Here is a 16,225-nt window from a genome sequence, read left to right on the forward strand (position 1 = left end):
TTATTTTATTGTATATAAATTGTAATTTTATAATGGTATTATTGATTTTATATATAGAATCCTGTTGTTACTATAATTTGGACTTTCAGACCGAAAACTTCAAATTAGAATTTACTATTCTTGACATTTCTATCATCCAGAAAATGCCTATTCAGGATTAAAATAGTGTTTGTTGGCAGAGCTGAGAGGCTGTGTAAGGCCTTTTTACACTACACTAGGTTCTATATTGACAAGTAATATAGTTATGCCCAGGTGGGTTGCAATTGTCATTCTTTTAGAAACTAAAACTATGAATGACAAATGTTTTTATCAGGTTGCTGGGGTGTTCCATTTTAATAAAATCCTGGATATGTGTTAGAGTTAACAAGTATGTGTTAGGGTAAAATAACAATATGTAAAAGTTCCTTATCAGAGAACCATAATTATATGCAAACTGAGAAGTGGAAAAAACATGAAGTTTCTACATTGGGCTTTAATACAGCATTTCAAGTTATATTTGGCAAGAACTAGAGACTACATTGTATGGATTTTGATTCTTTTTTTTTTTTTCAGTTTTGAGTGTCACCTGTGCCAGGCACTGGAGAAAACAGCAGTGAAAAAAAATCAGGCTCTCTGATCTCAAGAAGCTCACATTCTAGTATTGAGAATACAGACAATAAACAAATGTGTGCTTGAACCATTTATAAATATGTTAGATGTTAAGTACTAGGAAGAAAATTAGTAGGTTAAGTTTTCCCAGTGGGAGATAGTCTTGCAGTTATTTTTAAATAGTTATCACTACCCTCATCCTTCCCCACTCTAAATATTCTCCCATCCCTTTACTATCTTGATCATCTTTCTGAGTGATCTTTACCTTGTCAGTGTTACTCCTAAGTTGTTCCACCTCCCACTACAAATGGACATATGTTCCAGATAAAGTCTTGTCTTCCAGTAGTTTCCAGTGACACACTTCCATCTATCTCAACCATGTATTTCAAAACTTCATTTGCTATCATGCCAGGGCTTCATTATCTCCAATTATATATATCTTTTCTTAAACTTACAAGTATGACTTTGTATTTATATCTATGCTAATTTTCATCTTATTGATGTGGGTCTATCAGTGTAGATTTTAAAGCTGCTATTGTGACATAACAAGCATATCTTCTAAGTATTTTTTTATACTCATTTCATTCTTTGAAAACCAAATTAATAATCAGTCACTAAGTATTTTCTCTATATATGACACATTGTCTCCTTTTTCCTTTTCTATTGTAAATCCATTTCATGGTACAAAGGCTTTACCAACTTATGATTATTTTTTAGAAAATATGTCCAAATTCGGGCTGGGGATATGGCTCAAGTGGTAGCGCGCTCGCCTGGCATGCGTGCGGCCTGGGTTCGAAAAGAAAAAGAAAATATGTCCAAATTCATCTTACTATTTTGTAACTACTATTTTGTAAATTTGTTTAAAATATAATAAAAATATTCACATTTTTGTGACTTTTTTTATCATGTGTGTCTAAATGTAGTAGACCAGACCAGAAAGTTTACTACTTTAAAAAAAATTTTTTTAGCCATTTTCAAAAGAAAATAATTTTATTGTGAAAAATTCAAGTGAAATGGAGAGACAAAAAAAAATTTTTTTTTTTTTAAAGCTATCTAAATGTATCTCAAATCTTAATTTTCAGGATCTGTTAACATTTTGGTCAATGTTTTCTAGGTTGCTCTCTATGTACAAAAATTACTGGATATCTAGGCACAAATGATGTATGCCTATAATCCCAGTGGAGGCAGGAGGATCACAAATTTGAGGCCAGCCTCAGCAACTTAATAAGATACTCTCTTAAAATAAAAAATGGGGGAAAAGAGGCCTGGGGATGTGGCTCAGTGTAAAGGGCCCCTGGATTCAGTCCCCACTACAAAAACAACAACAAAATTTACTGTGTAACTTAGTGTAAAAAAAACATGAATATGTTTTATAACCTGTTTATTTCAGATAACAAACTATGATCGCAGTGTAAAACATTTTTCTTTTTATCCTTTTTAATGACCTTATAGTATTCCTTTGTCAGGCTGCTTAACATTTCTTTAAACCAGTCTGAATTTGATAGACATTAGATTTGTTGTATAGCATCTTTACATATTTATATAATTTCTGAAATTATTGTATTGCTCATCCTAGAATTCCTCACCCACCAATAAAAGATTGTTATCCAAGCCAGGCATGGTGGCGCATGCCTGTAATCCCAGCGGTTTGGGAGGCTGAGGCAGGAGGATCGCAAGTTCAAAGCTAGTCTCAGCAACTTAGTGAGGCCCTAAGAAAGTCAGGGAGACCCTGTCTCTAAATAAAACACAAAAAAGGGCTGGGGACGTGGCTCAGTGGTTAAGCATCTCTGGGTTCAATCCCTGGTACAAAAAATAAAAGCAAAAAACTGTTATCCGAACTTGTCCTTTGTGCAGCATGTCTTTTTTAGTAAGTTCCTGGTAGCAGAACTTAACAGCACAAACAAGATAAAGACCTTTTTTTCACATAGATTGTTTTTGAAATCTTATAGTCATACACCTAATTGAGAGCAGAATTTAGGTTTTTCCCCCTTACATTTTAAATTTACTATAAACTTAATTTTTGACAAAAGAAAAAGATAACAATTGAGCCAGGCGTACATGCCTGTAATTCCAGCAGCTTGGGAGGTTGAGGCAGGAGGATCATGAGTTCAAAGCCAGCCTTAGCAGAAGCAAGACACTCAGTAACTCAGACCCTGTCTCTAAATAAAATACAAAATAGGGCTAGGAATGTGGCTCAGTGGTTGAGTGTCCCTGAGTTCAATCCATGGTACCCAAAAAGAAAAGAAGAAAAAGATAGCAAGCTCAGCAAGCACTCTACACTGAGCTACATGCTCCGCCTAACAGCTTTTAAACGTGAGGTTTTGGTGGTCTTCTGAGAGTTATTTCTCTGCATCTAAATTCCTATATGTAAAAAGACTGACTAGATCAAAGTGCAAATAAAGTGCATTGGTAAGCCAGCACAGTGGCACATCCCTGAAGTCCCAACTCTTTAGGAAGCTGAGGCAGGAGAATTGCTTAAGCCCAGAAATATGAGCCTGGGCAACATAATAAGACCTCATATCAAAATAAATAAGTAATTTAAAAAACAAAAATGTATTAGTAGGGCTGGGATTGTGGCTCAGTGGTAGAGCGCTTGCCTAGCGTGTGTGAGGCACTGGGTTCAAGTCTCAGCACCCCATATAAATAAATAAAGATCCATCAACAGGGGGCTGGGTTTGTGGCTCAGCAGTAGAACGCTCACCTAGCACGTGTGAGGCACTTGTTGGATACTTGGCACCACATAAAAATAAATAAATAAAGTTATGGTGTCTTACTACTACTAAAAAAAGTATTTTTAAAAAAAGATCCATCAACAACTATAAGAAGAATTTTTTTTAAAGTATATTAGTATATTAGGTTGTATATTTGTATCTCTCAAATATTTTACTAGTTTGTGGTTTGAGTTTTGCCTATTATGTAATGTTAAACCTGGCAGACTTATGTGGATCTTGGTTTCATGTCATCATGCATCCAGGAGAGGCATTTTTTGATGGTTTCAAATGTTATAGTTGTCTAATTATAAATGAAAGTTGTTTAAAAAAAAAAAAAAAGTAACGGACTAGAAAGAGCCCTGACTTTGGAATGAGACCTGACTTTAAATTCCACGTCTTCCATGTATCCCATGTGTTACATTGGGCAAGGTATTTAATCTACATTTTCTCATACATGTAATGAGGACTACCTCACAACATTACTATAAGTATTAACTGTAAACATCTTTATATGTGCCTGGGAAGTATAAATGCTCATATTTTTATACTCTTGCCATTTATTTTGAACAGATGATGTCAGTTCATACAGACTGTATTGTGTCAGTGCAAATTTTAAGTACGTTGATGGAAATAACAATTAGAAATGGTAAGTATATAAATTTTGCTGTGCTTTATAGCATGTATATTGGTTATTTCTTGATCTCTTTCATATTCTAAATGTTAATGTATTTGGAGATGTTGAATTAAAAAATTGTTTTGTAACCAAATATCTTTAATGATGAAATGAACTCCAATAAAAAGTGAGTATATGTGTGGGGCATGGTGGGGCATGCCTATAATCCCAGCTACTTCAGTTCCTTAGTATTGCAAGTTGAGGCCAGCTTGGGCAATTTAGCAAGACCCTGTCTCAAAATAAAAAGGGCCAGCGATGTAGCTCAATGGTAGAGCATTACTGGGTTCAATCCAGTGTGCTACTGCAAAAAAAAATGTACTGGTATCTGTATTTTTTTAGTTGCATTCATTAAAGGCAGTGTAAGATTTTTCAAGTGGCAACCTTTTCTTAATATTTAGGAAATCATGGCCTATTTCGGAGCAATAAATGGAAATAATTAAGACTTATTTAAAAAATTAATTTAAAAAATTTTTTAAATTGTAGATGGATACAATACCTTTATTTTATTTATTTTTTTATGTGGTGCTGAGGCTTGAACCCAGTGCCTCACACATGCTAGGCAAGTGCTCTACCACTGAGCCACAATCCCAGCCCCTCAACCAATTAACTTTAATTGGCTTTTGGTGAGCAACAGTATTGTATTGATATTACACTAATGCATATTGAAAGCATCTATTGCAAAAGTGTGATAGTTGCTTTTTCACCTTTGAGAACCCTTATATTAAATAAAAGAAGCATTATGGTTTACTTGATTATTTGTTTGGGAGAGTTAAGACTTATAAAGACAATAAAGATAATAGAATCTTCCTATGTGGATGGTGGTTGGGATTTTACCATTGTTATATCCGTTCATTTCAAAATGTATTACTTCAAGCTGGATATGGCTGAGGCTGGAGAGAGGCAGCAGGATCACTTGAGCTAACCAGTTCAAGGCCAGCCTAGGCAACATAGTGAGACCCTGTATCCAAAAAACAACAACAGCAACAACAAAACAAAATGATTACTTCCTTCTGAGTTACACTCATCTATCACTCTCAGGTAGTTTCTTCATTAAAGTCATTTCCTTCATACTTGTTTGAAAATCTATAATTCCTTTGATCATTCTGTAACTTAAACTATATTATTAACATTATTAGCAGATAATATTTTATAAAATCATTTTAATAACCTATGTTTTACAAGCAGGCTATCATTTTGCAAATATGGGGTTTGTAGACCAGTGATTTGGAATAAAATATTTTCTTCTGTTAACCAGATACTTTCAGTGACTCACCAATTTGGCCTTGGATCCCATCATTGTCTGATATAGCAGCTGTGTTTTTCAATATGGGGATTGATTTTAGATCTTTGTTTCCTCTGGAGAATCTTCAACCAGACTTTAATGAAGACAATCTAGTGTAAGTTTCCTTTTCATAATTAACTCCCCAAACAACATTTTAAAATAAGTTACATAAAATAACAGTTGATATTGGTTTAATGAGTTCAGTATTGTTCTTTATTATTTTAAAGGAATCTCTTAAGAGTTGAGATCAATCTTAAAATAGATACATTTTTAACATCTGTGTTAATCTAAAAGCCATTATCATGTTTAACAGGGAAATGATAGAAACATCTCCATAAAATGTTGTGGTTTTTCTGTTTTTTTTTGATACTAGGAATTGAACCCAGGGGTGCTTAACCACTGAGCCACATTCTCAGCTCTTCCTATTTTTTTGTTCTGAAACAGGGTCTCACTGAGTTGCTGAGGCTGGCTTCAAACTTGTAATCTTCTTGCCTCAGCCTCCCAAGTCACTGGGATTACAGGTGCATGCCACCATACTCGGCTCCCATAAAAAGGTTTTTTAAATCCAGGTGTGGTGTGGTGGCACATATCTATAATCCCAGTGACTGGGTATGCTGAGGTAAAAGGATCACTAGTTCAAGGCCAGCCTTGGGAACTTAGTGAGACCCTGTCTGAAAATAAAATGAAAATATCTGGGGATATAGTTCAGTGATAAAGAACCTCTGCGTTCAACCCCCAGCAGCCCCACCCCCCAAAAAAGTAAGAGTACTCATTGTTTTGTAGATATTGACCAAAGTCATTGGCAAGAGGAAAGAAATAGCATATAAAAATCAGAAAGAAGTTGATGATAAATCATTTATTTGATAAGTGATTTAATCCATACATAGAATTGTATAATCAGTTGAAAAACAGTGAAAAATAGAATTTGATATGGGTACCAGCATACAGAATTTATGAAAAACCAATAACCCTTAGATAGCTGACCTGCAGCTAATTTAAATGATAACACTGGAAGAAAAGACAGTAAATTTTTAATTAAAATTTTCATTGACAGTAATTTTTTTTTGAAAGAAATACCTAGGAATAAACTCAACTGGAAGAGTGAGAGAGAGAGAGAGTGTGTGTGTGTGTGTGTGTGTGTGTGTGTGTGTATGTATGTATGTATGTATGTGTGTGTAGGTAAAACATTACTAAAGGACAAAAAGGACTTTAGGGGAAAGCCTGTCATAGTTCTAATATGAAAATTACACATTATTTATAATGAGATCCTGAAGATGGTGGAGTAGCAATTCGAAGCGGTCAGTATTAAGTCTTTGGGCCGACTTCAGTTCTGGTCTCCGCAGCAGCAGTGATCGCTGAGTGATGAGTGCCTAGGATAATTGCCCAAGATGCTGAATATCAAAATCTTCAGTGGCAGCTCTCATCAGGACTTACCCAGAAAATTGCTGACCGCTTGGGCTGGAGCTAGGGAAGGTGGTGACTAAGAAATTCAGCAACCAGGAGACCTCTATGGAAATTGGTGAAAGTGTACATGGAGAAGATGTCTACATCATTCAAAGTGGTTGTGGTGAAATCAACGACAATCAAATGGAGCTTTTAATCATGATTAATGCCTGCAAGATTGCTTCAGCCAGCCGGGTTACTACAGACATCCCATGTTTCCCTTATGCCCGGCAGAATAAGAAGGAAAAGAGCTGGGCACCAATCTCAGCTAAGCTTGTTGCAAATATGCTGTCTGTAGCTAGTGCAGATCATATTATCACCATGGATCTGCATGCTTCTCAAATTCAGGGCTTTTTTGATATCCCAGTGGACAATCTGTATGCAGAGCCAGCTGTCCTGAAGTGGATTAGGGAGAATATCTCTGAGTGGAGGAATTGCACTGTTGTGTCACCTGATGCTGGTGGAGCCAAGAGAGTGACCTCCATTGCAGACAGGTTGATCGTGGACTTTGCGTTGATTCACAAATAACGGAAGAAGAAGTGGACCGCATGGTGCTAGTGGGAGATGTGAAGGATTGAGTGGCTGTCCTTGTGGATGACATGGCTGACACATGTGGCACAACTTGCCATGCAGCTGACAAACTTCTCTCAGCTGGAGCGACCAGAGTTTATGCTGTCTTGACTCATGGAATCTTTTCTGGCCCGTGGCCCAGCCATTTCTCGAATCAATAATGCATGTTTTGAAGCAGTAGTGGTCACCAATACCATACCTCAGGAGGACAAGATGAAGCATTGCTCTAAAATACAGGTGATAGACATCTCTATGATCCTTGCAGAAGCCATCAGGAGAACTCATAATGGGGAATCTGTTTCCTACCTATTCAGCCATGTTCCTTTGTAATAGAATAACTTAAGGCTTTTTTAAAAATGAAATCAATTCTACCCCTTATTTCCCTTGGTATTTTATGGCAAATTCAGCCTAAGTCCCAGCTTGCTCCAGTATAGCTTTCTACATCCCACATCATGTAAATGAGAGTTTATTGTAAATTGGGGGAAGACAGATTGAGATTAACTGCTGGGATTTCTTTAACTGCATTGTCTCATTCTGGTTTCCGTAATGATTTTGTGAACTTTGCAGCTTTAACTAGAGTTCAGCTGCTGCAAGATCTCAGATCTGAGGGTGTTGAATAAAGCTGTTTGAATGGTTGGGGAAGCTCAGCTTTGCATGTGAATGCTTTGGGGATTTTTCTTTGTCAGAACAACTAGCAACAAAGCAGCCCATGTGTGACAAGTTCTCCAAGATCTATGATAAATTAAGAACAAGATGGGCTGGGGATGTGTGTATGCGGCCCGGGTTCGATCCTCAGCACCACATACAAACAAAGATGTTGTGTCCACCGGAAAAAAAAAAAAAAAACTAAAAAATAAATATTAAAAAATTAAAAAAAAAAAAAAGAGAACAAGAGCCCTGGGCAACCCCCAAACCTATTCTCCTGAGCAAGCACCCTGTTAAGGCAGGAGCAGGCAACTCAGCCTGAAAAAACTGGTGGGTGGGATTCTGAGGAAGGAGGGGGTAGCACAGTGCAGCAAATGTTTTTTGGGAGAAAGAAGCCTGATTCATTGTCATCTGCTTGACCATGTAGCTTGTATTTCCTTTGTACCTATTCCTTTCTATGGCTTTACAACTTCAGCCATTTTGACCTTTTCCTGGCCAGATATCCTCTTGGGCCCAAACAATCATTGTACCATAGTCTTCTAGAACACAGATTTGCTTCCTGCTTTGTAATTGCTAACATTCACATTAGATATTTTGCTGTAGCTTAACCTTCCTTAGCCTACTTCCACCATGGTCGTGGGTTTTAGGTGGTATCCTAGTGCCTTTTAATTTAAGTATTTAATTTTCTTCTTTCTTCCTGGAATCTGTTTGGCCTCTCCAATGACCTGACCTTTCTATTAAAAATTATGAGGCAGGACTGGCCCAAGAAGATCATAAAGCAGTATATTACAATTGGGAGGATACAAAAGTTCCATCAGTGGAACAAAATAGAGAAGTCCAAAAAGAGTGAGCTCTTCAATATCCAGTATTATCCTATATCTGGAAAACCTTCTAGCTGCCTGGAAGAAAATTTAGATTCATAACTCAAAGTTACAGATCAAAGATTTTAAATGTGTACAATGAAAACATAAAAGTAATAGAAGAAACTGGCAGGATTTTTTTAATAATCTTCGAAGAGAGGAAGATGGTTTTATATAATACCTTCCATAAAAAGAAATATTAACTTATTTGACCACATTTGAAAAAAATCTGCATGCAAAATCATTATAAACAATATGAAAGAAAAGCCGCAAAATGGAGAGGGAGGGTAAAAAGTGTGTGTGTGTATGAGAAGCTGTGTATATGAAACTTAATGTCAAATCAGCAAGAAAAAGATAAATAACCTATTAGGAAAGTGGCAAAGGAAATGAAAAACTTACAGAAAAGGATATAAGAGCAATTCTTAAATATTATGAAAATATATTCATGCAAAGGCCTGGGTTCGATCCTCAGCACCACATAAAAATAAATAAAATAATAAAGATATTGTGTCCAACTACAACTAAAAAATAATTTTAAAAAGAAAGAAAGAAAAAGAAAATATATTCAGCTTCACTTAAGAGAAAAATGCAAACTATTATAATTTGGCATGTCCAAAAAATTCATTTCTCAGGTTCTTTTTTCATCTTGCATCTTCAGATGTCATTTATATCTGAATATATGTTGGATAGGAAATTTTTAAATGGAGCTTATATTCCACTTTTACCCCACTTTGTGATGCTAGAGATTGAACCCAGGGTCTCACACATGCTAGGCAAGTGTTCTACTACTGAACTACACCCCCAGCCCCTGTTTCATCACTTTAAATAAAAAACTTAATGCCTTTTCAGCCCATGTAAAAACCCCACATTTCTCCCACATATAACTAGAATACTCTTAAACATCTATAATAAAAAATTTACCTTATATTTCTGCATAATATAAACATTTAAAATACCAACTACTTTATTAGTTAACATTTTAATGAACTCTGTGGTAATTTTTTATGTTGTATGCAATAGATTTGAGTTTTTCTTAACTGTTGAAAGTATATACAGTAGTTGAAATAAACAACAAATTAAAGATACATAGTGATTCCTTCAATACATAATAATGCAAATAATATTTGGCAAAATCAAACAATGTTTTATTAGTTACTTAAAATTGAAAAGTTGCATCATTTAGGTTTAATGATTGGACAGGGAAGTTGTGGCTGTAGCACTGTTTGCTTCACTGAGTAAAGATTGGGAACAGGTCAGTAAAAGAGTGGCATAGAAATGAGAGCAATGTAATGAAATCTCTGTTTAATAACATGAGCATGAGTCTGAATCCTGTTGACATATGATCATAGCTCACTCTTCTTTTTAATCAGGACTCACACAAAACATCTAGTTTTGCTTTTTGTATATGTATTCATTATAGGAAGTTCTAAAAATGTTTGTAGATTGTTAGATACTCAGGGATATATCAGGGATACTGGTACATTTCTTTTCTTGACCATCATTGTCATCTGCTTGACCATGTAGCTTGTATTTCCTTTGTACCTATTCCTATACACAGAATACTAAATACATCCAAATTTGTTTCAGTTCAATTCTCACATTCCTGTGTTCCTCCTCCTCCTCCTTATCTCATAACTATTTCTTCCTTTTTATTCCCAGTATCAGTCTAATTCAGATTCTCTTTTTCATGCCTAGCCTGGTGAAATTTCCTATTCTCTACCATCTTTCTACCTCCAAGATATTAGTTTCACTGTTAGAAACAATTTTCTCTCCCTTTCACATCCCATATTTAAGATTTTGCAATTTTACTCTGACCTATTTTCTGTTTTGCTCTCAGACTTTTGTTCTAAGCTAATTGGTCTACTCCTTTTCCCTCCACATCACCCTTACGTGGTTTTTGCTATATGCCATACGTTATTCTAAGGTCTGAACATAATATCTCACTTAATAGTAACTGCAAATATTTATAGTATTTCATTCCCATTTTGCAAGTAAGTGGGGCACAGAAAGGTTAATATTAAGGTGTTAAGGTTAACTTGCCCCAGGTTTATACAGCTAGGAAGGGGCGCAAGGGACTTCTAAGTAGGGTTTTGCTCTGTTTCCTTTTGTTTTGTAAAGGGAATTGAACCCAGGAGCACTTTGTCACTGAACTATATTTCCCAATCATTTTTATTTTTTTTATTTGAGATATGGTCCTGCTAAGTTACTGAGGGTCTAGCTAAGTTGCTGACACTAATATCGTACGAATTTGCAATCCTCCTGCCTCAGCCTCCGGAGTCACTGGGATTATATATAAGTGCCACCACATTGGCCTAAACTGCTATTTTTAAGAATAAGAAAATTGGGCCTGGAGTTGTGGCTCAATGGTAGAGTGCTCGCCTAGCATGCACGAGGCACTGGGTTTGATCCTCAGCACCACATAAAAAATGTAAAATACAGATGTTGTGTCCACTTAAAACTTTAAAAAAAAAGAATAAGAAAATTATTGCCAAATGCAGTGGTATACTTCTGTAATCCCATCACTGGCTGAGGCAGGAGGATTGCAAATTCAAGGCCAGCCTCAGCATCTTAGCAAGACTAAGCAATTTAGTGAGACCCTGCCTCAAAATAAAAAATAAAAAGGGCTACAGATGTGGTTCAGTGGTTAAGTGCCCTGGGTTTAATCCCAGTACCAAAAAAAAGAGAGAGAGAGAAAGAAAGTTTTTTTCCCTGTGTGATGGTACATGTCTATAGTCACGTTACTGGGGAGGCTGAAGCAGGAGAATTGCAAAATTTGAGGCCAGCCTCAGCAACTTAAGGAAACCCTGTCTCAAAATAAAAAGGGACGGAGATATAGCTCAATGGTAGAGTGCCCCTGGATTAAATCCCTAATACCACAAAAAATGAATAAATAAAAGTGAAAAGGACTAAGGATGTAGCTCAGTGGTAATGCATCCCTGGTTCAATACCCAGTACCAGAAAACATTTCTGACACTAGTTGTATGGGTTTTCCACACATTGTAATTCTCCAGTTTTCTATAGATCCCAACCAGGTGTCCGTGGTTTAATTTGATTCTGGAGCAGAGTTAGTGTGGACTCCAGTGAAAGGCTCAGGCCCACAAGACTGTCCCCACTTATGCCAGTCACAAATCTGGATCTCCCGTACTTCTGACCAGTGAGCTATAAATTGGGAAGTCCTATAGTCCCCACTTTAGGTTCAATAAAATTATTGAATAGCTCACAGAACTTGGGAAAACAGTTTATTTACTATTATCAATTTATTATAAATGATACAACTCAGGAACAGCCAAATGGAAGAGATGCCTAGGACAAGGCTTGAGGAGAGTGTGCCTAGAACATCCCATGCCGTCCAAGTCTACCACCCCTCCCATCATCTGTCAGTGTTAACTAATCCAGAAGATTTCCAAACTTTAGGGGTTTTATGGAGTTTCTATTACATAAAGATGATTGACTAAAGCAGTGGCCACTTGATAATTAATTTGATCTCTGGCCCCTCTGGGTGTGCTCAAAGTTTTAACCCTCTCATCACAGGTTGGCAGTAGACCCCATCCTATAGTAGTCACCTCATTAGCATGAACTCAGTTATGGTTGAAGGAGATTTAACAAGAGGTTCTTTTTACCCCTGTCAGAAATTCTGAGGGTTTTAGGAGTTCTGTGCCTGGGTTCAAAGACCAGATGTATTTCTTATACTGCAAGAGGATATATATTCTTATTTGTGTGTGCGTGCGTGCGTGCGTGTGCGCATGCGCGCACAGTTCTGGGGATTGAACCCAGAGCCTCAGGCTTGCTAGGGAAGTGCCATACCATGGAACTACGCATCTAGCCCTTTTCCTTTTGAGACAAGGTCTCCCTAAATTATTCATTCTGGCCTTAAGTTTGCAGTTCTCTTGCCTCAGCTGCCTGAGTATTAACTGGCATGCCCACTCCTGCCTAACTCATTCTTGTTAATAAAAAATGCTTCTGGAAGGAAGGGACTAACACTAATTGTAATTGAGCAAATGGGTGGTGAAAGGGAGCTAGGTTGGGAGAACATTTTTCACAGAGTACTGTGCCTTGATATGTTTTGATTTTTTTTAACCATATGAATACATATTTTTTCAAAAAATTAAAAATATCTTTCAAAAACCAAGTTCATACATCTCCTCTTCCATGAACCTTTACTGACAACTTCAACCCAAATTGGAAAGCTTAAGAATTATTTCTTCATATCACTGTGGCAGTTTCTTCACACATTTAAAATTTTGTCATCAAAGCCACCTCCTTACATAGCTTTCTGACACCAAGAGCATTGAGGATAGTACCTAGTAAAAAGTAACTGGTTCAAAGGAAAACTAATGCAGAGATGGGACTCAGATTAGTGTTTGCTACCAGTGGGGAATAGCAGATTGACTTGTATCTGGCATGAAGGGACCTTGGGGAATCATAGAAATGTTCTATTTCTTGATTTGAATGATGATTATATTAGTATACACACTCATCAAAACTTTAAATGGGTACATTCCTTTTACTGTATGTGAATTATTTCTCACTAGAGTGTAATTTTAAGAAAAAAGAAAAGAAAAGTTAAACTGGGCATCTTGAACAACTTTTTTTTTTAAGTAGTGTTCAGTATTTCTTAAAATGAGTAATCATTTTTCTGCCTAATTTCACATTACTTTATTCACTTCTCAACAGTTCTGAAACACAGACAACATTGGGGGAGAAAGGAAGTGAAGATTCATCTTATAAGCCAATTTTTTCAACTCTTCCTGAAACCAACATTTTAAATGTGGTTAAGGTAGGAAAAAAGAGTTTCTGTGTGTATGTGTCCTTAGCAGACAGAGCTAAATGGTTAATAGTAACCAAAAGAAAAGAGAAAGGAAAAAAATAGTTTCTTACCTAATAAAATTTCTTAGCAATAATTAATCTTTAATTGAAGGTGGGTTTTTGCTGTTTTTATTTTTGTTTAAATATTAAGAGCAGAAGGGAACTTTAGGTCAGTGTTACATCATTAAAGTAGTTTTGAGACCAATTCCTTTTTGGAATTGGGGTATGTAAAGACAAAAGTATCTCAGTATAATTTAGTGATCAAGAATAATAACTGTTAGTTGGGCATGGTGGCACATACCTATAATCCCAGTGGCTTGGGAGACTAAGGCAAGAGGATTGCAAGTTCAAAGCCAGGTGCTGAGCAACTTAGTGAGACCCTGTCTCTAAATAAAATACAAAACGGACTGGGGAGGTGGTGGCTCAGTGGTCAAGTGCCCCTGAGTTCAATCCCCAGCACCAAAAAAAAAATAATAATAATAATAATAATAATAACTGTAAAACATTTTCATGGCTGAATCAAATGTCAAATCAATGATACTGAACCATTAACGGAATCTTCTTCTTTTTTTTTTTTTTAGAGAGAGAGAATTTTTTAATATTTATTTTTTAGTTTTCGGCAGACATAGCATCTTTGTTTGTATGTGGTGCTGAGGTTCGAACCTGGGCTGCACGTATGCCAGCCGAGCGCACTACTGCTTGAGCCACATCCCCAGCCCCCATTAACAGAATCTTGAAAGAAAAAATATTTACCATTTAATTCAGCTTATTAGCAAGAAGAGCATTTCTGGGCCCCCTTTTCTGGATATCTGATACTTGTTTTATGTAGATTTCTCTTTTGCTAAAAAGATTTTACAATTAAAATTCAACAAGTAAAATAAACCTTCTTAAGTTGCTTTGTCTGCATTTGTGTCAAAAAGTTTCTAGGCTTGTGTACATCCATACATCCAGAAGGTTACCAAGATCGTGAAATAATGTTGCTGATTTTGATGTTGTTTAAAATGAGTTTGGAAAAACAGCTGAAACAGATTCCTCTAGTTGACTTTCAGAGCCTCCTGATAAACCTGATGAAGAATATCAGAGATTGGAACACAAAGGTAACATTACTTAAAACTTGAGTATTGGTCTTTTGAATAGCATCACAATTTGACTTTCATAGTGCATACAGAATTAAAATTGTTCCTAAGCTCAGTTAAAATCTTTAACAAGTGGAAAAGAGGCTGTGGAAGGGGCTATGTTTCCTGGAACCTGTATTATATAAATTTAAAATATTTATTTTGTAAAACTGCAGCTATTCATTCAACAGAGATGTATTTATTGAGGATTTACTATGGACAGGTATTCATATGATAGGTGCTAGAAACCCAGCTGTGGAAAAGACAATGCCCTTGCCTTCATGAAGTTTTCATCCTACTCAGAGTTAAATGATAAGTAAAGATAGATTGAAATAACATATCAGGTTGTAATTAAGTGTTGCAAATTAAAATAAAGCAGGACGAGGGTAGAGAGAGTAGAAAGACATGGATGCCAGGTTATTTCATATGAGGCACTCAGGGGAAGACCTTTCTGAAGTGACCTTTGAACAAAGAGACCTAAGTAAAATTAGGGAATAATTCATACTTAAGGCTAGAATTGAAGTTGAACTTGAGTAGCCATGTGGAGTAGCCATGTACAATTTTTATATAGAACTTTTAAATTTTTCCACCACTTTTTATGAAAAATTAAAAACACAATAGTAGGGAGTAGTGTAATAAACTCTTAAGTAGCTACTAGCCAGCTTCAAAAATTATCAAACACAATCAATCTTGTTTACTGTTACTCCCACCCCACAATTCCCCTACTTATAAGATTATTATGAACCAACTATTAGGTTTTTTTCTTCCCCTTTGGTACCTGGGATTGAACCCAGGGGTGCTTCACCACGGAGCCATATCCCCAGCTCTTTTCTTTTTCTTTCTTTCTTTCTTTCTTTTTTTTTTTTTTTTTTTTTTTTGAGGCAGTGTCCTGCTAAGTTGCTTAGGGCCTTGCTAAGTTACTGAGGCTGGCTTTGAACTTGCAGTCCTCCTGCCTCAGCCTCCCAAGCTGTGTATGACACTGTACCTGGCAACTGTTAGGCTTTCAAAAATACTTGAAGCTGGGCATGGTGGTGCACGCCTATAATCCTAGTGACTTGGGAGGTTGAGATTAGAGGATTGCAAGTTCAAGGCCAGCCACAGCAACTCAGCGAGGCCCTAAACAACTTAGCAAGAACCTGTCTCAAGAAATAAAAAGGGCTGGGGATGTAACTCAGTGGTAATGCCCCTGTGTTCAATTGCCCCCACCTCACCCTACCACCACCAAACAAATAGATAAAATGAAATGCTGGAGTAGGATCCCTAAAGTGCAAGAAATTCCAGGTCAAAAGCATATATGATTTTGTGCAGTTCTCATTATACACATTTGGAAACTGGCATTTGTGTTTAGATTGCTTTATTCTTCCAATAAGGACTGTTTATTTTAAATAAAGATATGTTATGACAAAATATGAAAGCCAAGTGAATTTCTGATGAATACATTTGGTTTATGATAGTACAGAATCTGTGTTGTATGCCTTTCAGCAGGTTCTAGATTCCATGCATTTTCAAAAATTGAGCATTCTATTTTGTTA

At 36.3% G+C, this 16,225-nt stretch overlaps 1 protein-coding gene and 1 pseudogene across 5 annotated transcripts in view; both read left to right on the forward strand.

The window, feature by feature from the left end:
- Positions 1-16,225, forward strand: part of Slf2 (SMC5-SMC6 complex localization factor 2) — a 50,611-nt gene that overhangs the window by 17,225 nt on the left and 17,161 nt on the right. For all 5 annotated transcript variants that reach the window (XR_009227309.1, XM_046449870.2, XM_046449872.2 and 2 more), the window contains 4 exons: positions 3,870-3,945; positions 5,228-5,369; positions 13,447-13,549; positions 14,499-14,675. Coding sequence is in view for 4 of the 5 variants with exons in the window: in XM_046449870.2 (XP_046305826.1) it covers positions 3,870-3,945; positions 5,228-5,369; positions 13,447-13,549; positions 14,499-14,675 (498 nt within the window). In the remaining variant the exon portion in view is untranslated. The remainder of the gene's footprint in view (positions 1-3,869; positions 3,946-5,227; positions 5,370-13,446; positions 13,550-14,498; positions 14,676-16,225) is intronic.
- Positions 5,401-8,202, forward strand: LOC124096218 (ribose-phosphate pyrophosphokinase 1-like; annotated as a pseudogene).

Source organism: Marmota monax, unplaced genomic scaffold, assembly GCF_021218885.2.
Source record: "Marmota monax isolate L192 unplaced genomic scaffold, Marmota_monax_Labrador192_F-V1.1 WCK01_AAM20220418_F8-fsc00004, whole genome shotgun sequence".
Lineage (NCBI taxonomy): Eukaryota > Metazoa > Chordata > Mammalia > Rodentia > Sciuridae > Marmota > Marmota monax.